This window comes from Solanum verrucosum, unplaced genomic scaffold (assembly GCF_900185275.1).
Source record: "Solanum verrucosum unplaced genomic scaffold, falcon-dt-bn FXZP01000049.1, whole genome shotgun sequence".
Taxonomy (NCBI): domain Eukaryota; kingdom Viridiplantae; phylum Streptophyta; class Magnoliopsida; order Solanales; family Solanaceae; genus Solanum; species Solanum verrucosum.
Genome location: NW_026020221.1, coordinates 6,366,403 through 6,390,275, shown reverse-complemented (window position 1 = coordinate 6,390,275; position 23,873 = coordinate 6,366,403). Strand labels below are relative to the sequence as shown.

Sequence of the window (23,873 nt, the reverse complement as noted above, 5' to 3'; positions counted from 1 at the left end):
GACGGATTACAAAAAATGAAGAGTCCATGTTGTGTTTCAAGAAGAATCATTAATGTGCACAAAACACAATTCATTTTGTCATTACTTTTTCAAGTTGCGACAAAACAATGTAGAGCGCTTTTTTAATGCATCCAATACCCTAAAAATACAGAGTTGTTTTATGAAGATTCACAAACAACAATAAGGCCAGTGACGGAGCCAAAATTTTCAATAAGAGGTTCAAAATTTGAAGAAGTAATCACACGAACAGGTTGAAGGGGGTTCGACATCTACTATATATACATTAAAAAATACTCCCTCTGTCCCTAATTACTTGTCCACTTTTGAATTGGCACACCTATTAAGAAAATAATTAATGACATAGTGAGTTTACCATTTTACCCCTATTAATCATGAAGTGGATGAAAAGTTCTACATTTTTCAAAATATTTAGTCATTTAATTGAGGATATAATAGGTAAAATTTTTTGGTCCTTTCTTAACCTGTCAAAATGGACAAGTAATTAGGGACACCTATAAAAGGAAAAGTGGGCAAGTAATTAGGGACAGAGGGAGTAACTTTAACCATGTATAAATAGTAATATTTTCCACCAAACCCCCTAACAATATGCTGGTTCCGTCCCCGACAACAACAACAAACTCAGTGTAATCCCACAGGCAGACCCAAAGTTAAAGGTGGAATAGTAGCCCTTCTGAATTCTGATCATCTGTTCACATCATTGACCTTGTCAACCTAATCAAATAATGAAACTTCCTAAGCAACCTTTACCTATATGTTGACATATTAAATATGCATCCATCATCTGCAATTCTTGCACAACACAAAGAAAACTTACTACTAAAAATGCAAGGCATTAAACTCAAGATCCCAAAATTTTCAGATTTAGAGCAGCCATCATCAACTCGAATAGTTGTTTCGATTGATGATCTATTGATTGAAATTCTTTTACACGTACCTATAAGATCCCTTCTCTGTTTCAAAACCGTATCCAAACGTTGGCTTTCAATCATTACTCATCCACATTTTTCTGTCCTCTGTCAACCCAATCCAAATCGCGCAATAGGCCTTTTCCTGACCTGTCCTTATTCTCTTCCAGCAAAACCCCAGTTCGATTATGTTCATTTTGATAAGAAAAATCCCCCAAAACCACCATTTAAGAATCTCAAATTCATTAAAGACTCTTCTGGTATTAGTGTTCTGCAATCTTGCAATGGACTAATGCTCTGTTCCAACTCCCCTTCGCGTCTAGCTAAAACAAATTACTATGTTTGCAACCCCACTACGAAACATTACACAACACTTCCAAAATCAGTTCTTGAAACTGAAAATTCTAAAATTCATGGTATAAGCTTAGCTTTTGATCCTGCCAAGTCTCCTCATTACAAAGTAATATGTGTTCGCGATTCTGTTTCGTCTCCTCAACATTATCAGATTGAAATCTACTCATCTCAAACAAGTTTGTGAATTTCATAAGTATTCACTAAAATATAAAAAAAGTTGCAAAATTATTTTTGTCACAGTAAAGTAACTAACTAAACTCTACCTTTTTGTCACAAACTAGAATGTAAGATGTGTTTTTACTAATTTAATATTTAATTACGTGAAGCATATGACAAAAAGTAGTTGTGTTATTTTTTTTTGTTATAGTGGATAAAGTTTAATGACTACACGTGAAATTAACTCAGAACAGGGACATGGAGACTATCAGGTGATCCATTCATTGCTGATGTTAATTTCTCCAAAGGGGTTTTTATTGGAATGGATCAATTTACTGGATTAGTACTATTGGAAACTTGACTTGTTTATATTACAATCTTGATTTTGAGAGGTTAGGGGTAATGCCAATGCCACATTTTCCAGATAATCAAGGAACAACTATAACATATTTTGGTGAATCTTGTGGCCATTTGCACCTCACAAAAATTTCATTCTACACAATTCAATTTGATGTATACGAGATGAGAAGGGATGATTCTGAATGGTTTGTTAAGTACAAGGTTGATTTTGAACATCCTGATCATGAGTTGACTTATTGTAATTTTACAATATTATCTCTAGTTCGAGGTAAACGAGAAGAGGATGCATTTTTGGTTCTGGCAGTTGTTAATGATGATAAGGTAATGAAGTACAGTCTTATAAACAAGACCTTTGAGAAATTCTGTGATTATGATGTTGAAGATGAACAAGTTTTTTATTGTAGTACAATTGGTGCTTTTGAGTATATTGAGTCTTTGTGTTGTGTTTGAATCATTTGCATTTGTATTTGCATTCCTCTTGTATTAGTGAACTCATAAAATTGTTTGTTTTCAGATGTTATATTTGGTTTTTGAGTATAGTGCATCTTCATGTTGCCTATAGTTTCGTGTATGGTTGCTAAACTTTACCCTTGTATCAGTAAAGTTATAAAAATAAATTAAATTTGAGTGAGGAGTTTGATTGTATACAGATGAAGCCAGACAACATTTAAGTTAACAAGCAACTCGAGTTATGCAATAGGTATAAAATGACTTGTACAATCAAAGTGTTACTCTTAGTCAGAAACCACGTAGCAACTAAGGCTCCAAACTTAAGGGGATGGGATATTGACAAGAAGAAGTTTTCTCTACAGAAATTCCAAAGTATACTACTAGAGGTGCATTGTTCGAGAATATGAAGATTTTTCCTTTTGGACACACCAATTTTGAGTTGTAAAAGTGCAGAATACAGTACTAGGACTAACGAAAAGTCTACTAGTATCCGTTCTGATATATCACTTTTTTGCAGAAAATAGAATCTTATCAATGAAATAAGCAGAAACAGTGATACATAGCAAACATATCGTTCATCGGGTATCAACTATCATCAACAAAGTAATTAATCCTATCCAACTTATCCTCAAGATGATAAAAAAAGGCAACAACCAACTAATGGAAGTTAATTTGAGTCAAAGCTAATATTATGTAGAAGAAGAATGAAAAACAGACTCCAAAACAAAGATTTTTATGCCTATGTTACTCAGTTTAATTTGCTTCCGATCCAGAATGGATTGTCAAACATATGATCAACTGACGGTACAAGTCCTACTTTTTACCGTTAACTTAGCTTTACAAGGCATGTAAAGAACCAAATATGGTAACTGATTATTCCCTTCACTTGTCATAAGAGAAAGCACAGTAAACCTAAACTCAAGAGAACCAACTCCCGGACAACTATATCATTTCCCAAATTGCACATGAAGTTGGTTCACGTCGATCAATGCAATACTTTAGGCTCCAAGAGGAGTAGTCATTTTCCAATACAAAGACATTAATATGATGTGGATTACTGACTGAAGAGCCAACCAGATGTAAATTCCCGCGTGTACACATCCACAGTAATACTGTTCATCTATTTTAGGCAATTGATAAGAGTGGATAATTTCCTTATCAGTATCACAATAACAAAAGCTATTTATCCCTTTAAACATCTAAAAGATAGCTCCATTGAAGAAAACTCCTTTACATTGTCCCAAATAGTTCAAAAATTCTTTTGGAAACTGGACTCATGATCGCCCCATGAGTTGGTATCTGAAGAGTATATTTCAATAGAGAGACAATGCCAAACACTATCTTTATGAATCAAGAAATGTAACCCAACATTTATAACTCTGTAATGAGGCGATATCGAATGATCAAAAGCCAAACTCATGTTTAATGACTTCACATTTGGTCTTAAAAGAGTATGGAATTCCTTTGTAGTTGGATTACACACAATGTAATCGAAGAACCTCTTACGACAAAGAAGAAGTAAACCACCACAACAATTCAAAATTACAACATTGTCAAAGGGATCATCTTTCATTATAAAATCAAAGAATGTAATAGAAGCGTTAGATTTTGTTTTATGAGGAATGTAATAACAAGGGTAATTGAGAGAACGTGACTGTAGAATGAGTGCAGTTGGGAAAGATTCAGGCTTCCAGAGGTAAGACAAATGGGGATCGGAGACGAGAGACATCCAACGTTTCGAAACAAGTTTGAACCTGAAAAGAGGCCTTGCAGGAAGGAGTAGTAAAATCGTGGCTAAAAAATCATCACTACCTTCAATTTTTGCAGCACTATAAGACATGTTAATATGTTTGTGTGATGGTCATAGCTATTCAAACACTTGTCTATATAATGAACGGAAAAGGGCCAAAAATACCCCTATCCTTTGAGAAATGGTTCATAAATACCGTCGCTCAAGGTGCCAGAGGCACCTAATGTATAGTACGAAGAAAATTTGTGGGAGATGGATCTGGGAAGGCTGAAGGATACAATAGTTGAGGCTTGGCGTCAGGGCCGAGTTTACTGGGCTACTACTAAGGCCATCACCAGTATTAACTGGTCACCAGATGCTAAGGGGTGGCTGCACTTGGTTTCCAGGAGGATCCACTTGTCAAGAAACCGTACTGACCTGGTTTTGTTAAACCTTTCCCAAGTCGAATTTCAGCTGCTTGAGAGTCGAAAGCAGGCAGATGTTGAGACCGGACCCATCGTCGACCAAGACACGATTTATAATCTTGTCTCGGCATTTGATGGGGACATGCAGAGCTATGTTGTGCATCATGCCTTCAAATGGAAGCTCTTCGTCACAAAAACTGATTTGGTGTCCTCGAATGACCTGGTTTATCATGGCTGCTAGACTGTCACTGCTTGTACCCACGGGCTCATAAGTATCATCCAGAGCCTTCATCAACGTTTGCCTATGCAGTTGTGAACTCATCAACAAAGCCCATACAGAAATCTGAGCTGGCGTTTCTCCAAATGCTTCACAATTAAATAATCTTTCGGCTGCATTTTTCTCCAGAACTCCTCGGCCTTGGCTTCACTGATCGGCCTTTTTGTTTGGTCCTTCTTCTGCCCTCCTTGAGCCAACTCTTCCGGTGTGTAGCACCTGCCTGATCTGGTCATACCCTGGGTAGCAGCCGTTTCAATCACAAACTTTGGCCGGGTAAGAATTTCTCATGGCACCAAGGCAACAGCCTTCTCAGGTGTCAGAATCATAAAGTTTTTCTTCTCTCTAATGCTCAACGAGGCTACAGCCCTTTCCAGTTCATCAAGAACAATTGGAACTATTGCCTTTGTCATGCACCAATCATCATCCGTCTCTATCATATTGATAGTGACGCCTCCATGATTTGGCAAAGGATTACTATTGACATTGGGCGCGACCGTCTGAAGAGAGACCACGTTCTGGTCAATCAGGTCTTGAATCTTATGTTTCAGGTTGATACAGTCCTCGGTATCATGTCCAACACTGTTGGAGTGATATACGCACCTCTGGTCAAGTTTGTAAAACTTTGAGCTAGTGTCAACCGGTTTGGGCCCTACTGGGTGAATATATCTTGCAGCAGTTAATCGCTCCAATAACTTTGTTCGACTTTCAATGAGCGATGTGAAATTTCTAGCAGGCTTCTTCTCAAATCTAGGACGGGAGTGATCGTAATTGCCTTATTAAGGAGGAGGCATTTGACGATAATTTAGAGCATTTGGACGGGGGGTTTGATATTTGGGATATGAGTTGGTTTGGTAGTTTGGTTGTGGAGCTTGGTAGTTCGAGGGGGTATTTTGGTAAAGTGGAGCTGGGGTTTGGTAAATTGGGGGAGGAGTTTGGTAATTTGCTTGAACGTTAGCACAATTAGGGGTGACATTCCGGTAGTGATGAGGTGGAGTTTGGTAAACTGGAGGGGACGTTTGGTAGATATGAGGGAAAGTTTGGTAGACAGGAGGGGGAGTATTTTGATAATTGGGGGGAGGGGTATTTTTATAACTAGGGGGAGGGGTGTTTTGGTAATCAGCCTGGGTATGACAAGCCGAGTACAAACTCTGTGAAGGTCGAGAGCGACCTTGGTATGACGATGATTTCCTTGGGGTCTTCTTACCCTCATAAGAGATAGAAGACACATCTTCTCTTTTCTTCTTCAACAAACCCAAGGATCTGGGCGAGACAGCAACACGGACAATCTTCCCGGTTCTCAATCCATCTTCGATAGTCCCACCTACCTTGACTATCTCAGCAAACTTTGCTCCAACGAGTAACATGATTCTGTCATAATATTCGGGATCTTGAACCCGCACAAATACTTCAACAATTTCCTTCTCATACATAGGAGGCCGAACTCTTGTTGCCTCCTTTCTCCATCTGTATGCAAATTCTCTGTAACTTTCATTGGATTTCTGCTTCATTTTTTCCAAGGAGTAACGATCAGGAACGATCTCTACATTGTAGGAGAATCGTTCGATAAAGTCCTTAGCCAGAGCATTCCAACTAGGCCACTGCCTTGTTTCATGCGATGTAAACCATTCCAGAGCTTCTGTAACATCCGGCAATTTGAAATAACTATGAAGAGGCTTAGAATTGGAAATTGTCATTTTGGAAGGAATTTTAAAAATCTGGAAATTTAGCTAAGTATGGAAAAAGTGAGTTTTTGGCCAACTCTGAATAGTTATAACTCCCAGCTCAGGATGATTTAGGTGTAGTTCCTATTATGGTTGCGAAGCTTGTGGAATGGTCTTTCCAACACCGCCAAGTTTGCTCGATTCCGAGTTCATATGAGTGAGTTATGCCCTTTGGAAGTTGGGTTGTTGGCACAGGACAGTTCACCCGAAATTGTAAGGGTATTTTGGTCTTTTCCCTAACCAATTCTTTTGGTTATATTAGGGATTTAGACTGATTTTTAGATCAGTTTTCCCTTTTTAAAAGAGTGAGAGTGAGGGTTTGTGAGTGAAGAGGAGAAGAAGAGGAGAAGAAGAGGAGAAAGGGAAGATCAAGCAAGGATTCGTCAAAGATAGTTGTGGATATCATCGGGGGTGATCCCTACTAGGTATGTGAGATAATAGTGTTGGGTTGGTTCTTTCCCCCACACGCCAAACTCATTTTAATGTTGATAAAAAGATTGGTTATGTTGTTGAAATTGTTGGTTGTGTTGTTGAAGTTCCTTGTTGTCTTGGTAAGTGTTTTCGGTTGTGATTTCGAGTTGAATCTAGTGTATGTTGAGGGGTTTGATGATTTTAAGTGTTTGGGGCTGGAAACTTTGAAGTTTAGAAGGTTTAGAGTTGGGAAAATGAAGGAGAAAATTCAAATTTTTGAGGAAAAGGGCTGGGGAGCATTGCACCAGCCAGCGCGCCCCAAAAGGGACTCTGACGTCCAGCTCTTGGGGCGGCGCGCCTAGCAGAGCGCCAAGGATGCCAAACTTTCCCATTCCTTTCCCACTTTTTCATACATGTTCCTTGGTAATGTACCTATGTTTTATAGTTGTTTTCAACTCTCTAAGATACATCTAAACATCAAGAACTCATCCATAAACATGAGATCATTACCCTTGAATTCATAATCCAATTCGAGGAAGGTTCGGATCAAAGTCAAATGAAGTTAGAGTCAAGTCTAGAAGTTAAAAAGTAAGCCAAAGCAAGTCTTAAAAGTTTTTCAAGAGTCTTTGTTGAACATTTTAACTTCATTTTAAGGCTCAAGTTTCAAGTTGAGTAAAGAGTATAGAGTTCCAAGTTAAGCCAAGAGTATAGAGTTGAGTTCATTTCTCAAAAGTATTAGGGAACTAAGTATTCCCAAAGAAGTTTATAAATGTTTTCACATTTGAATAAGAGAGGAACTATGATTCCGAAAGAGCCTTTGGGCTAGTTTTTAAGAAAAGGGAACATCGATTCCAAGTGAGCCTTTAGGCTAGATTTTGAGCAATTATCTCAAACAAAAGAATGATGTGTTTAAAACACTTATGAGACAAAGTATTTTTGGGAGTAGTATTGAGCACCGAATTGGGGAAGCAAGTTTATATTAACTCAACTCTCCATAAGAACCATGTAGCCAAACATGGGAATTAACGGGTCATTCTTTTTAGATGATCACGTAAGATTAAGCTAGTGGATTCACTAAGTTAAAGTAAGGTCCTATATCACGGCAAGGTATAGGATGGTCCTTAGGCAACGTGAGGTAAAACGTTTTATTATCACTAGGGCTCATAGTGATGGTTGTCGGTTAAAGAATCTCCCACTAAAGTTATATTACTTTTATATAAGTAAAGTTGAGTTTGTTATTGCTTTATCTTTAACAAACTAAGTTGTTTACACTTTTTTACAAGCTTTATATATTGCATGTGTCTTACTGCTTTATATTTTGAGATCAGTTATTCATGAGTCGAACAGAGCCAAGGTAAGAGTTCCTTTGTACTCCTTCAAGCTTAAGTTGTTGTTTAGCTTTCCAGCTCGCATACTCGTACATTCAATGTACTGATGCTAGTTGGCCTGCATCTTATGATGATGCAGACACAGGTACCCAGGATCATCATCCAGCACGCCGTTGATCCAGCTGAGCATTCCAGAGTTAGTGGTGAGCCTCCTTTCTTTCCGGAGGACTCTGTTATTTTGTGTTCCTAGTTTTGTTTTATTAGGATGTTGAGGGGTCTGTCCCAACATCCATCTCAGTGGTATAGAGGCTTCATAGATAGTCATTCGGTTAGTATTGAGTCTCTCATCTATGTATATATAAATATTCTATTTTGAGATTCGAGTTGCCTTTATGGCCAGATTTTATCAGTTGAGTTATTTTATGAACTTTCATTGTATTGAGTTATTCTGATGAGTTAGGTTTTCGCTGAGTTAAGAAAGCCAGGCCAAGGGTTCGCTTGAGGCCAGTAATGGTCTCCGAATGCTGGTCTCGCCCTGGGTGTAGGCTCGGGGCGTGACAGTTTCTCCACTCAAACTTCGGCTAAAAAGCCATATCAGTAGGGCTTCATCCCTTCCAACTCCCACGAGTTGGTCACAGTAGGCCCTTAGGTGCGCTAAAGGGTTCCCTATTCCTCTGAAAATGTTGAAATTCGGGACCTTGAACCCTTCTTGGAGGTCCAAATTTGGGTGAATGCATAGATCCTCATAACTCAAATCGGCGACTTCAGGAATACACTGCAACTCTTTCATGGCTTTTCGGATCTCTTCCTTCATATCCAGCTTGGTGGCCTCTTCCTTCGACCTCCACTCTCTTTCTCGCTCTTCGTAGTGGTCGAGCTCAGAACCATTGGCGGCATGCTCATGGGGGATCAGGATTTGGAAAGTGGCTTTATGAGGTAGGGGTGGAGCAATGGAGGGACTTTGGGCATTTTGAGTGGCTTGGTAGTTTTGCAGGAAAGTCTGGGGGTTGGTATGCTGATGCTGGTGACGAAGGGAAGTTTGTGGGTTGTTAACGTGTTGGTTTTGAGGGGGTGGGACAGTTTGGAGGTTGGCATTTTGGGGAGGAAGTGGCACTTGGATGTTGGTATTTTGAGGAGGAGGTGGTGTCTGATAAGAGGCGAAGGCATAATGGGGATTTTGGTTGGTTAGGTCGATGATTGAAGGGTTTTGAGCGGGACTGGAGGGTGGGTTTTGATACTGTTCTGCACCTGAAGAAGGAAAGTTGAGTGGAGGTCATCCATCTGCCGGAGCAAAAACCGGATTAGGCAGATCCTACCTTCTCTGCATTTCAACCCGCATCTCAATGATCTGTTGCATCAATTGTATAATTAACTAGTTCTGATTGGCGACAATGGGCTGAGCCACAACAACATCGGTAAGGTCAATCTCTTTATTATTATCACTCATTGTTGACTTGCCCTTCCGAGAACTTTGACTGGGGAAGGAATCTGTAGGCCCTTTTGATCTTGTAAAATAGGGGTGTTCAGCCAGCTTATCAACACAGATCAGTTCTAACTACATGTAGAGGAAAGCAACTCAAAGGCGAATCTGTTAGTTTTGATTCAGGACAAATAATACAAAATATCACATAGAAAGCATGTAAACACATAAAAGTTGCTTCGTTTGAGAACATGTTAACCCAAGAATAACGGGGACTTATTTTGAACAAACAGGAATTTGCTCGTAATATTTTGGGATCATTGACTTAGAAAGGTTAAATTGCTCTGAGCTAAGGCCTTCTTGCTGCATCTTCTGGCATCTGTTGATCTGAACTCAATGTTTCCTTGTAAAATAAAAGGGGGAAAATAATTTTTTTTAAAAGATAGAGGTCGGGACTTGAAAGGCTGCCTACGTATCTCCCTAGGAGAATTCAGGCCCTAAGTAGTTTGAATACAAAAGGAAATTCTCATTTTTATTCATTCATTTGATTGATTACAAGGAAAGTGAAAAAACATGCGATAAAGCTCTTAAACAAAGGTTATGCCTTCAGAAAGACTTCTTCTTCTAACTGCTGCATTAATCACGGAGGGTAAACTCAACTTGAATCTTTCCCATGTTGATGAGGGATTCCACGTCATAGCAAAACCCGAGGCACCTTCCAATGTTATGATCTATGGAGTCATGATAAGGGCAGGGCTTCTAGATTTCAATCCCAATGGGATCGACCATTTCATCATCCTTTCTGATAAAGGCCAACACTCCCTTTCAAACCAACAGACTATAGATACCCAACAACATTTTCTTAAAAGGCGTGAAGTAGTGACAATAAAACAAGGTGTGCTCAGTGACCGGCATACTGGGCTTCGATTGGTCACTGGTAAGGACAGTGTTCTCACCCCACATATACGGGATTTCCCCTAACGTTGATCAGGTTGCGGATTGCTGCCTTAAGCTCCACTCATTCTTCTATAGTGTATCCTCTTTGGTTCGGGTGGTAGGCACACGTCTTTCTAGAGCTTTCATGCCCAAACCCAAAAGTGGTTCCTTCGAGAGGCTTTAGTATGTGTGAAGCCTTAAGGTGCTTGTAAATGAGAGCACAAGGCACGACTCTTACCCCTATGCTATGTGTCCATTCATAAGCTGGGAGAGTGATCTTTTTGTCTCCTTCTTTCAGACGTCCCAGGAAGGGAGGTATATAGATGATTTCCTCATTAGTATCTTCTTCAGTGGCTCCAGGGTGAGAGTGTTCGGGACCACTATTGGCTTCTTGATTGAACAAAGAGAATTTTCCGCGTATCTTTTGAAGCCTCATGTTTATATCATTGTTGAAGACAACATGTTCCTTCCGTATAACAATCGTCTCCTCGTTCATGATAGCATATCTTGCCATCGTAGCCGCTAACTCCGCGTCTAGTGCTGCACTTTTGGGTTGCGCAGCTGCGGTGGCTAGTTCTACTTTCATTCTTCTTTCTCCCATTTCTCGAATCTCTTGTTTGAATCGGCACAACTTCATCCTTAAATTCTCCTCAGTCGTTCCACCTCGAGATCTTGGCCTTTTCCATCTTAGCAGCAATTTTACCTTTCCTGAGATGACAGAGTAACATTTTAGGATTTGGTAGTAGGATTTTATTTCAGGCTGAGAAACTCAAGACTCGTGGAATTTTGGTAGTGACTTGTATTTGGCATTGTAGAGATTTTATTTTTCAGAAATTTTTTGACAAGGAGTGGGCTAAAATGTCTTCATTCAAAGCAACGTACCACATAAATAGTTAAAGCACACAAGTAAATAGACAAAATCGCATCCTAGACATGCATGTGACCCTTTTGTGCCAAGGGTAGGCCTAGTGAATTGAAGGATGCATATGTTTTTTTAAGCCAATTCATTATCCCCAAAATATTTCATTAATAACATTCAAAAATGTTTGACAAACATAAAATCAGGGGAAAGAGTTCGGAAAATAAATTACAAAGCAAAGTACAAATAAAGCAATCCCACGCAGGGGATAATAACAAACTCCACGCTCATCCTGATCCTTCACCAAGTCTAGTCCTCTTGGCTAAGTTGATTTCTTTCCACATAGCATGTTGTTCACCCATAGGTGATCTCTTGCCAACCGAGCCCTCTCTTGATGTCTGAACCTCTTGACCGACTGAATCTGCTGTTCCATGCTATCATCTAGTTTTGACTTGCATTGCCTGGATTTTTGTAGCTCTTGCTTCAACTGAGCTATGACTTTAGCGTCTTCTGAATGTTGGCGCTGATGATCCAACTCATTTTTGTCATACTTCTCTTGGAGTCGATGAAGTCAATTTGATGCTTGGCCCCAACATCTGCAATAACATGGGGAATATTTGGACCAGGCTCGATAGTTCTGGCGAGGCTCTTCTTTAACCATTCCTTGTAATCCTTAGAACATTCGGGATGGAACCTATTTGGTACCGGTTCACCCAACACCCTTCGAGTCCTCCATGTTCTACGTATGTCTTCAGCATAAGAGATTCATCCATTTTAATGATCGGTTGCAAATTTCCTCATGTCCGCGATTTGGGGAATGTCCTGTTTCCCTCCTAGTAGTCTAAGGACTCGATCGGGAGCATATGGTCTTGTCCCTCTTAATTAGACAAATATCAAGTAAGGGACCTTTTCCGCTCGAACAACCATTTGTTTCGTCACCACCAGACTTTCTATTGACCATGCACATTTTCTTCTATTAGCCCTCGGAGTCGTGGATACCAGAATTTTAGACCTCCAGTTTTGTTGCAATAATTATGGTACATCCACCAATCGTGACCTGCAAGTTCGTCTGATCGTCTTAACGGATCTGGTTCTTCTGGATTGTGGGCTTTGATCAAGTGTCTCATCATCCACCACTGAAGTATCAGGTTGCATCCCTAAAAGAAACGTTCTCCGCTTTGACACTTGTCCAATGCCCTATAAATGTCCGCCAAAATAATGGGCGCCAAAGTGTAGTACTTGGTTGCCAACCCATAGCCTACTCCATAAAAGATAGCATGAGCGACTATTACTGCAGTTGAATGTATAGTGTAGTGTGGTCCCTGTGGGAATACCATTGTCCCAAGTAGACATATTGCAAAGGCAAGAGGCCGTGTCTCCTTCCATTTTTCTACTGAGACAAACTCTTCTTTAAATTTCTCATAAGCTCTTGCACGTCTAAATCGATAATAAAGCTTTCTAAGTGGAATGTTTGGTCTGGGAAACCTGTCCATCCATTCGGCTTTGACGAGTGACAGTTTTTCTTTAATTTTGGTGAAATCCCATGTTTTGGGGAGAAGAAGATCTGTATGGGTTGGCGCTTCCTCTTGTTACACATGTCGACACTCTCATAACTTGCAAGGACTTCTTCAATAGTCGGCGTCATTTCCACTTCCCCGAACCGAAATACCATATTGTCGTTGTCCCAAAACTTTACCATCGTTCCAATTAAATCGAGCCAAGCCACCATTTCCATCAGTGACGGGAGATTGTCTATATGTCTTTGAACTTTCATCTTGTCTCCATTGTTCATGAATTTCCACCAAACTTGGAGGTAAGTATCAGGTATGGTCACCATTCGGGTTCTTAGAGGCTCATGTGTTGGATTCATTCTACAAGAAAGACAAACAAAGGTAAGTTACTCCTGCCCCCATAGATAATTGATTTGTTTTAAAATACATATACATCCTTCAATTATACACAAAAGCATGATTGTCATTTTATTGGAAAATGGGTCTAATAGACACAAGGTGGTCTTCTAATGGGCCCAACACGCCTTGGGTGTTGGGTCAACTTAATTCAAAATGCGCTAAATTAGGGATTTGTTTCGCTCTACGCTAGTTGACTAAGAGTGGCTTTTGAAAGACCGGGAACCCAAGTAGACAACTTAGGCTGGAATTCACGACAATATTGGACGCATGACGAACCAATAAATTGCCGATCATTCCGAAAAAGGGTTGAGTATAAAAAATCCGGTTGCGATTCTGTAAAACCGTTCTTTAATATACAATTCATACAAGAGAAGATGCCATGAAATGCAATGACAGTTACAACACTTTAAACCCGTTAAGCACAAATAAACAATTTCAACAATTAATCAAATAAGTCAAATCTTATGGTTAGAACTTAATTAAGTCCCCCGCAGAATCGTCATTTCTGTTTTATTAGGAAAATATAGATAAAAGAAAAATGATTGAGTTTTCAAAAAATTGATTAAACTTATGGTTAAGAGAAATCGAATTTCCAGAAGAATAGAGTCGCCACTTAATTTTTAGTAAAAATCAAGAAAAAACTGAGGCTTTCAAAGACTAAACAGATAAATCAATGAAAAAGGTTCGTATTCAATGCACATTCCTAAATGTGTTAGGCCTCAAATGCCTGCTAACTGCGATTGACCGGCGATTTGACTAAAATGACTTTGACTAGTTTTAGGAAATATTACCTAAGTAAAAAGAATTTTTTATTTTATTTGATTATTCATCACTCTTTTTTTTAATTATTATTTTAATTAATGATTTAAGGGGAAATAAAAAAAGGGGGTCATTCTAAAGGGAAATAGCTTATAAAGTGCAAGTCAATTAAAAAAGTATAAGTAAAACAAAGTGGTAAGTAAAAAATATAAATATATTTAAACTAAGTATAAGAAAAGAAGAAATGACTTTTCTCGGGGAATTTAATTAAATAATAACCAAACAAAAAGAGTTAGTCGACAAAAATATAAATAAATATAAGGAAGACGAAAAATCAAATTCGGGATTTTGACCCAAATTCATGAACCTGTCCTAATACTAAAAATACCCAATCAAGGGTTTGGGCCTATTTAAATCCCAATTATTCTGCTGGACTTTCCCTTTGACCTCTTGGCCCATTTTCACTGTTGGACTTGTTGACAATTTCCTTGGGCCTATTTTTTAAAACCTTAAGAAAGCCATATACACTAAGTGTATACCAATGTATACGGAATGAATTGGAGCCTGAATCCTTCATTTGTTCACGTATATCCGTATTTAAACCTGTACGCCTGCATTTTTGCGTGTTTCAGCCTGTGACTCCGAATTTAACCAGTATATCACTTGTATTTTTATTGTATGCCACTGTATACATCAGGTATATCAGTGTATACAGCCCCTTTTAAGGTTTTTGGAGCTTGAAAATTTGAATTTCAGCCTCTATCTGTTGCTTTCAACCTGTACACCAACTGTTTGGACTCGATAGAAATAAGTGGATGCGGGCCTTTATGGCCCATCCGGAATATGGGGTAGAAGATAGGAGTCCGAGAGGACTCGGATAGTATCACATGAAACAAAAGAAAAAAATGATTAGAACTCAAAAAGAATCACATTACAAACCATAGCTCCAAATGATAACAAGATTTACCAATTTAGGGAAAAACAATAATGTATCCAAAGGAAACCAACTAAACACATTTTGAGCAAGCAAAACCAATCAATTGAGATTAAACAAAGTAGCGAACAGTTGGCAACATATAGTTTACAAATAAAAGGAGTCATTGCACCTTGATTAATAAACAAACACATTGTATTAAATATAGTGCATCTATACGACAACTTGACAGTAAAGACAAACAAACAAAAAAAGATCAGACAAAAAAACAAAATTTAGCAAAAAAATCATATAAAACTAAAATCAACTAGGTATATTATATCATGAATTATACTAGACGAAACATGATAGTCCATATGTAAGCACGACAGGAAACTCATAACAAAATAAAGTAATTAACTTAGACAAAGCTAACTACGATAGAAAGCTTAAAAAAAACAAGGGAAAGGGTGGGATGCACCACTATACACTAAGACTTGCATATTCTCGCAATCTATTGGAACTGATTAACGATGGGCATGGAACTCATAGAAATCTTAGATAGTAAAGAAGGTGGACTCGACCAAACTCAAAGAACAAATATGCCAAATAAGCTAATGACCATACTCATGAAAACAAGAAGCAAAAGAAAAGTTAATAAACTAGAGTGATTAACTAAAAAGTAAAAGAAAAATGCAAACAAACCGCATTAGTTGGCAAGCTTCATGTAAAAAAAATCATTTATAAGCAGACATGAAGAGGGAGCTAAACAACCCATGGATTTATGCTAAATCGGAATAAGCAAGGAATGGGAACAAGTTGTGTATCAGATTACGAAAGCTGAAATCACTCATAGAAGGTGGTTTCGAACTTCACAACTAAATCTCCCACTATCTCAATCATCCGAAACGAGACAATCGGTAAAGAGAAAAGGAATCGCGAACAAATGGAGTCATCAAATCTTCCAAGCAGACTAAATCAACCACAACAAAACAAATAACAAAACGAGTTACAACATTGATTTGCAGCCGACGATGAGTCAAACATGCTCTCAAACTTTAATATTTCAAACACTATATGCAGTCCAAGATCCAAACAGTTGTCACGTTAAAATAAAAGAGACATAAATCAAAATGAGTATCACTTTTTCGAGGGCAGCGGCACCGACACAGAACAAGCAGAGGAATGACAACTTCGCTACCACAACGAGATTTCGATGAGCTTTGCAAGCGGCGAGTACAGAAGAATTTTTTTTATCGATTCTCGCTTGAGTCTAGCTACTGATTTTCTCTTATTATGTGTGTATTCTTGTATTTATATTTCTTTCAAAAAAAACTTTTCTTCAATCTCTTTCCCCCCTCCCTTAACAGTGAATAATATGCCACATATATAGAAGGAAAATTAGGGTTTCGAAATGGGGGGAAACGGACGAAATTCCATAGGAGTGAGCCCAATTCCAAATTCAAAATCAAAATCTTTCACCATTTTGGACAAACACCCTCTTTCTGCGATTTTGACCCATTCCAAAAATGGAAGGGGTGAATCGATGCTTGGGATCGACTCCCTTGTACCCACTGCTCGTCGTGTCTTCATCTCGCGCTAGCAAGGACAAACGCGGGCTGGCAGGTGCTGCTGCAACAGTATTATGGAGAGAGACGTTGAGGAAGAAGATGAAATTCGCAGTGTACTCTCTGTTCCTTGTTGCTTTTCGTGTATTCTCCATGTTCACGCTGTGTATTGCTCTGTGAACTCGCTTCACTGTTAACGTTGAAGGAGATGTTAATGGGTTTTTTCTACTGATCGAAATTGGACCGGGTCAGTGTATGAATTGGACTGCTAAAAATAGAAGGGGAATTGGGAAATGGGCCGCTGGGAATGATTGTAGGCTGATGGAAAAATGGGCTTGGGATCGGTTGGTATATGTTGTTGTTATTATTTTACTGGGTTATTTGCGGAAATGGGTCGGCTGAGGTGGGGTTTTGGGCTGCTGGTGGAGTAGAGTATGTATTGTAATTGTATGGGTATGGTATTAATTGAAAAAAAATAAATAGGGGTGGGGTCGGTTGAAAGGGAATTAGAAGAACTTAGCCAATTCAATTTAGTTAAGATAGATTCGGCTAGTAATTAAACAAGACAAATTGATATTAATTAATTAATGAGCTTCTTAATCTTAACAAAATAAAATAATTAACTTAATTATAAACTAATTAATTTAACAATATAAACGACTAAATAACCAAATATTTAAATAAAGCTAAAATCTTCTTGAGATAATTTTTGAACATTCGTAAAATATACTAATGAGACACATAATTATAAAATAATTAACTTAATTATAAGCTAATTAACTCAAAATATAAGCTATTAATTAATTTAAACTAAATAACCAAATATTTAAATAAAACTAAAATCCTTTTGAGACAATTTTCGAACATCTCATAAAATATACCAACTAGACACATAATTAAATAAAATATCATATCTATTATCTTAAAATTTATAAAAATGACAAAACTACTTAAAATGACTTGAAAATTATTTTGAGTTTTATAAAGCCAATTATATTAAATCATTTAGAATTTAGGAAGCTCGATGATTAATCTCTATCGGGGAGTGTCAAAATTGGGTGTCAACAACTGTCCCTCATTTTACTTGTATTGATGCAAGAAATTCGAGGAAAATGAAATTGACAAATCCTATTTTGACCGACCATATCTTCATCTTTTCTGTAAAGGGATTTTGGTACGGACTTTAGGAATTATGGACGAACCCCGGAAGTAGGTTTTCTACATATCTCGAGCTATATGAAAATTCAGGCCACGTGTAGCTCAATGCGCTTGATTTAACGCACGATTTTGAAAGAATTCAAAAGCGATCTGATATCAAATTATGAAGAAATCAGAATGCTCGAAAATAAGATTTAAGAGCGAATGTTGGAATACAACCGAGTTTTCAACATTGAGCCCACCTACATATCCCTCAACTTAAGGAATCAGTCTTCTTGTAGTTCGACTCTATTGGTTAAAAAGGAAATCTATTATGTTAGATCACCTTTGGTTTTGGAAAAGCGACAAGGTAAGGCTAGTATGAAAAGGAGGCTTGCAACCTCTTAGCCATGAACGTGGCATGCTTCACACCCATAAATAAGAACTTACACGGACATAATTTCCAAAGCTCTTAGAGCATTGTCACTCTGATTTGGAAAGTTGCTTCCGGTGGACCAAAAATTTCCCGGATGCAAAATTGAAACCAGGAAACCTAAAGAAAAACTCACATGCCTTCTGATAGGGATGTGGTTTGATTGTGGTGGAAGTCGCTCCTCTGCTCGCGTCCTAAGAGTTTGGCACTCCTCTTTGGACTATGTCCCAGTTCGCTGCTAAGAAAAAGTTCCACCTTATACTGCATCCTTTTTTATGTCGTCTGCACCTGTGGTTTGTTTTTGGAGAATTCATCCTTTCGGATGCTCTCGACAAAGACTGAGATAAAACTCATTAGCATAAAAATGTGATTCGAAAGAGAGACAGTGTCTTTACCGTGTTGACACTTAATTGCTCTCCTTGAACATTTGATGTCAACTCCATTGGGCTTGATGCAAAGCAAATAAAGCTTGTGTCTCATATTTGCAATATAATCTTCAATGCACTCTTTCTTTGATGTCAAAGTAATAAAATAGGCTGATGTAATGTGTTGACAGTTCTCTTGATGTCGTTTTTGCAAAGGAAAAATGATGCAGTCGATGTTGATCTTCTTGTGATGGGTAAATTTTTTTCTTGTGATGCATAACTCATTTCTCTTGCGATGAATGACTCTTTTCCGCGATTCATGACTTCTTTTCCGCGATGCATGAATCCTTCTCTTGCTATGAATGACTCTCTTTCCCACAATGCATGACTTTTTCCCTTGCTATGCATGGTTTCTTCTTCTCGCTATGCGTAAATCTCTTTCCCGCGATGCATGACTTCTCTTCCGCGATGCATGAATCCTTCTCTTGTTATGCATGAATTTCTTTCCCACGATGCCTGACTCATTTTCTCTTGCAATGCATGATCTTTTCCCGCGATGCATGAATTCTTTTCCGCGATGCATGAATTCACTTGCAATGATGAATATTCTCTTGCGATGCATGAATCTTCTTTTGCAATGTATGAATCTTCTTTTGCAATGCATGAATCTTTTTTCTCGCGATGCATGACATTTTTCTCGTAATGTATGAATCCTTTCTGATGGCGCCATCCCCGATACCGAACGAAGATAATGCTCCACCGAGCAACATAAGTGATCTTCTGGTAGTTTCTGGGTGGAGGTATCATCTCAGTTGACAATATAATAAAAATGACCCTCGGAGTAGTGGTATCATCTCATTTGACAATACAATGTAAATGACCCTCCGAGTAGGAAATATTATCATATTCGATAATATAATGCAAATAAACGTCTTCCAGATACCTTTAGTTGATGAAAAACAATAAAGTTTCTCTCTTCAAGGTTTTCATTTGTTCCATCTCCGAACATAATTGCATGTTCATTATGGACCTCTCCTTGTTGAGAATTGAATGAAATAGTGCTACTCATATTCCCAAATATTTGAAATAAGAAACATAAAATATTTCTTACATCCACAGAAAAATTATTAATTTTGGGGAGTTCCTCTCCGTTTCAACTTCTCCATATTTATTGAATGGAGGAAGATACTGATCCTGAGGTGAGCTTATAGACCTGCATCCATAGAAAAATTGTTAGTTTAAAAATGAACTGATCTGTGTCGATCTCTTCGATTGTCCGCTCCTTATTTTGCTATCTCCGATTGATTTCTCCGATCTCCCGCTTCTTGATAGATAAGACAAAATATTTTTATGCAAATTAATTGAGGCATGAAAGAAGGGTTTTAAGGAAAATAGGTCTAAAGTATTGTTTGGAAAAGGTCACTACCAAGTGTCATGTCACGTCGAGCTGAATGAACGTCTTTGAGGTGGATACCTCGAAGTCTATCTGATTATTTGCTGGGAAGTATTCAAAGTTGTTCCAAACTGTCGATGAACCTTGTTGAAATTTTAAGGCCATCCTCAAAATTTCTGTCCCAGTTAACTATCTTGACTTATATCAAACTGTTGGTGAGTAAATCACAGAATTTTTGAGATCCTCTCAAAAACTCTGTCCCAGTTGCAAATCTCAAAGTAACTTCAGTCTTGACTTTGTTGGAGAGATCTTTTACTTGAGAATTTTTGGGTCCCTCTCAAAAATTATGTCCCAGTTTCTATTGTAAAGAAAAAATAGAAATCTTATGGTATGACCGAGCCGTTATGGCGCCTACGTATCCTGTTGAAGCAGGATTCATGTCAAACTTAGTTCCCCTTATCGAGGATTAACAAAAATAAGAAATTTCCAAAGAAAATGATCGAGGCCGACATAGGCTGCCTACGTATATCATTCTTGAGAATTCAGGTCGAACGTAGTTCAAAACAAGGAAAAATATTAAAAAGGATAAAGGGGTGACCGAGGCTGACATAGGCCGCCTACATATCTCATTCTTGAGAATTCAGGTAAGACGTAGTTCGTTACAAAAGGGATAAAAGATCTAAACAAAGTGATTACAAAGAAGTAAGCAAAAATACAAACTGAGACTTCACGCGTGTATCTCTTGATAGAATCTGAGTTGATCGGTTTCGGCCATTCGGCGCCATCCATCTCCGACAGGACCAAGGCACCTCTAGATAATACTTTGTGAACCATGTAGGGTCCTTGCCAATTCGGTGAGAATTTCCCTTTGTACTCATCCTGATGAGGGAAAATACGTTTGAGGACCAACTGACCAACTTCAAACATTCTGGCTCTTACTTTCTTGTGGAAAGCACGAATCATTCTCTGTCGATACAGTTGACCATGACAAGCAACCACCATTCTTTTCTCGTTAATCAGTGTTAACTGATCAATCCATTTGCGAACCCATTCAGCATCACTAATTCCGCTTATTGGATGATTCTCAATGAAGGTATTTCAACTTCTGCAGGTATAACTACCTCTGTTCCATATACTAGCAAATATGGAGTAGCTCCAACTGATGTACTGATAGTCGTTCGATAACCTAACAAAGCATACGACAACATCTCATGCCAACCTCTGCGATTATCAATCATTTTCCTCAAAATCTTGTTTATGTTCTTGTTGGCGGCTTTTACGGCTCCATTCATTTGGGGACGATAAGCGGTTGAGTTCGGTGAGTAATTTTGAATTGTTCACATATCTCTCTCATTAAATGACTGTTGAGATTTGCCCCATTATCAATGATGATGGATTCTAGTACTCCAAACTTACATATCAGATTGTTGGGAACAAAATCGGCTACAACTTTCTTGGTCACTGACTTGTACGATGCTGCTTCTACCCACTTGGTGAAGTAATTAATGGCAACCAAAATGAATCTGTGTCCGTTAGAGGTGGCTGGCTCTATTGGACCAATGCCATCCATGCCCTAAGCTACAAACGGCCAAGGTGAACTCATAGCATTGAGTTCATGAGGTGGGACTCGAATCAGATAACCATACACTTGACATTTATGACATCTCTGCACAAACTTGCAACAATCATGTTCCATAGTCATCCAAAAATAACCAGCTCGAAGGATTTTTCTTGCCAAAGTGAGTCCATTCATGTGAGTACCACAAACTCTGGCATGTATCTGTTCCAGAAGCATCGCGGCTTCACTAGCATCAACACATCTGAGAAAACCTAAATCTGGAGTCCTCCTATAAAGGATTTCCCCACTTGCAAAGAAGTTGAGGGCCATACGTCGTATCGACTTCTTCTGATTGAACGTTGCATTCTCAGGATAGGTCCCGGTCTCTAAATACTTCTTGATGTCAAGATACCAAGGCAAACCATCTGGTTCTGCTTCAACATGTGAACAATGGACAGGCTGCTTATTTACCTTTATTCCACTGGATCAATATAACTTGTATCCCGATGTTTACCCGTTGATGTGATGGTGGCAAGGGCATCAGCTAACTCATTCTGCGTCCTGGGAGTGTGTCTGAATTCAACCTTGTGAAATGTCTTACACAACTTCTGTACATACTGTACATACGGTGTGATCTTCAAGTTTTTCACGGCCCATTCTCCTTGAACTTGGTAAATCAACAAGTCAGAATCTCCAATAACCAGGAGCTCATGAACGTTCAAATCAATTGCCATCTTCAGACCGATGATGCAAGCTTCATACTCAGCCATGTTGTTCGTGTAGTCAAATTAGAGTTTGGCCGCCATAGGATAGTGCTGACCAGATTCTGACACTAAGACTGCTTCGATACCTTTCCCTTGATGATTCGTCGCTCCATCAAAGAACACTCTCCAACTAGGATATGCTTCAGAAATATCTTCACCCACAAATGCTACTTCTTCACTGGGAAAATAAGTCTTGAGCGGTTCATACTCTTCATCAATCGGATTCTCCGCAAGATGATCAGCCAAGACTTGTGCTTTTATCGCCTTTTGAGTCACATACACAATATCAAACTCACTTAAAACATCTGCCATTTGGCCAATTTCCCAGTTGACATCGCTTTCTAAAAGATATACTTCAATGGATCCATTCTAGAAATAAGGTATGTGGTATAAGAAGACAAATAATGTCTCAACTTCTGAGCAATCCAAGTCAAAGCACAACATGTCCTCTCCAAAAGAGTGTAACGAGCCTCATATGGAGTGAATTTTTTGCTCAAGTAATAGATGGCTCGCTCCTTCTTCCCAGTTTCCTCATGTTGACCCAACACGCATCCAAATACATTATCCGAGACAAACAGCTACAATAACAATGGACTTCCTTCTCGTTGAGGCACCAATAGCGGCAGATTGGATAAATAATTCTTGATGGTATAAAAAACAGTTTGACATTCTCCGATCCACTTGGTCAATGCATCTTTTTTCAACAACTTGAAGATGGGCTCACACACCACGGTGGATTAAGCTATGAACCGGCTAATGTAGTTTAACCTTCCCAGAAAACTCATCACCTCTTTCTTGGTCTTCGGAGGAGGTAATTATTGAATCGCTTTGATCTTGGAAGGATCAAGTTCAATGCCTCTTCTACTGACTATAAACCCCAATAACTTACCAGCTGGCACTCCAAAAGCACATTTAGCGGATTTAACTTCAGATTGTATCGGCGTAGACGATCAAAGAATTTCCTCAAGTAACTCAAATGATCCGAACTCTCGCGGGACTTGATTATGACATCATCTACATATACCTCAATCTCCTTATGGATCATATCATGAAAAATAGTTGTCATAGCCCTCATATAAGTAGCACCAGTATTCTTGAGACCAAACGGCATCACCCGATAGTGATATACACCCTAAGGTGTAATGAAAGCTGTCTTTTCTGCGTCTTCTTCATCCATTAGGATCTGTGGTAACCTGCGTAACAATCCACAAATGACTGCATCTCATGCTTGGCACAATTATCAATGAGAATGTAAATTTTTGGTAATAGAAAATTATCTTTCGGGCTAGCTTTGTTGAGATCTTTGTAGTCAACGCAAATTCTGATCTTTTCGTCTTTCTTGGCCACCGGGACAACATTGGCTAACCACGTCGGATACTGCATCACTTCCACTATTTGAGACTCAATCTGTTTGGTAATCTCCTCTTTGATCTTTAAACTCAACACAGGCTTGAACTTTCGAGTCTTTTGTTTTACTAGACCAAAATCTGGATTAATCGGCAATTTGTGGAACACCATATTCGTACTCAATCCTGGAATGTCTCTGTAAGACCAGGCAAATACATCAATGTACTCTCTAAGTAAACGAACCAGGTCACTTCTTTGAGCGTCGGTCAGATGGACGTTGATTCTTACTTCTTTAACACATTCTTCGTCTCCGAGATTCACAGTTTTGGTTTCTTCCAAATTTGGCTTGTATTGATTATCAAATTGTCGAAACT

At 38.6% G+C, this 23,873-nt stretch overlaps 1 protein-coding gene and 1 pseudogene across 1 annotated transcript; one reads left to right on the top strand and one right to left on the bottom strand.

Annotated features, from left to right (window-relative positions):
- Nucleotides 1-490: 490 nt before the first annotated feature.
- Nucleotides 491-2,246, top strand: LOC125831437 (F-box protein At5g07610-like; annotated as a pseudogene).
- A 17,359-nt stretch (nt 2,247-19,605) lies between these two features.
- On the bottom strand, nt 19,606-21,400 carry LOC125831436 (uncharacterized). The gene is made up of 4 exons (XM_049510635.1): nt 21,247-21,400; nt 20,952-21,016; nt 20,551-20,856; nt 19,606-19,650 (listed from the first exon to the last, which is right to left on the bottom strand). Exons 1-4 carry the CDS (start codon nt 21,398-21,400, stop codon nt 19,606-19,608), a joined length of 570 nt encoding a protein of 189 aa, XP_049366592.1.
- Nucleotides 21,401-23,873: the final 2,473 nt, after the last annotated feature.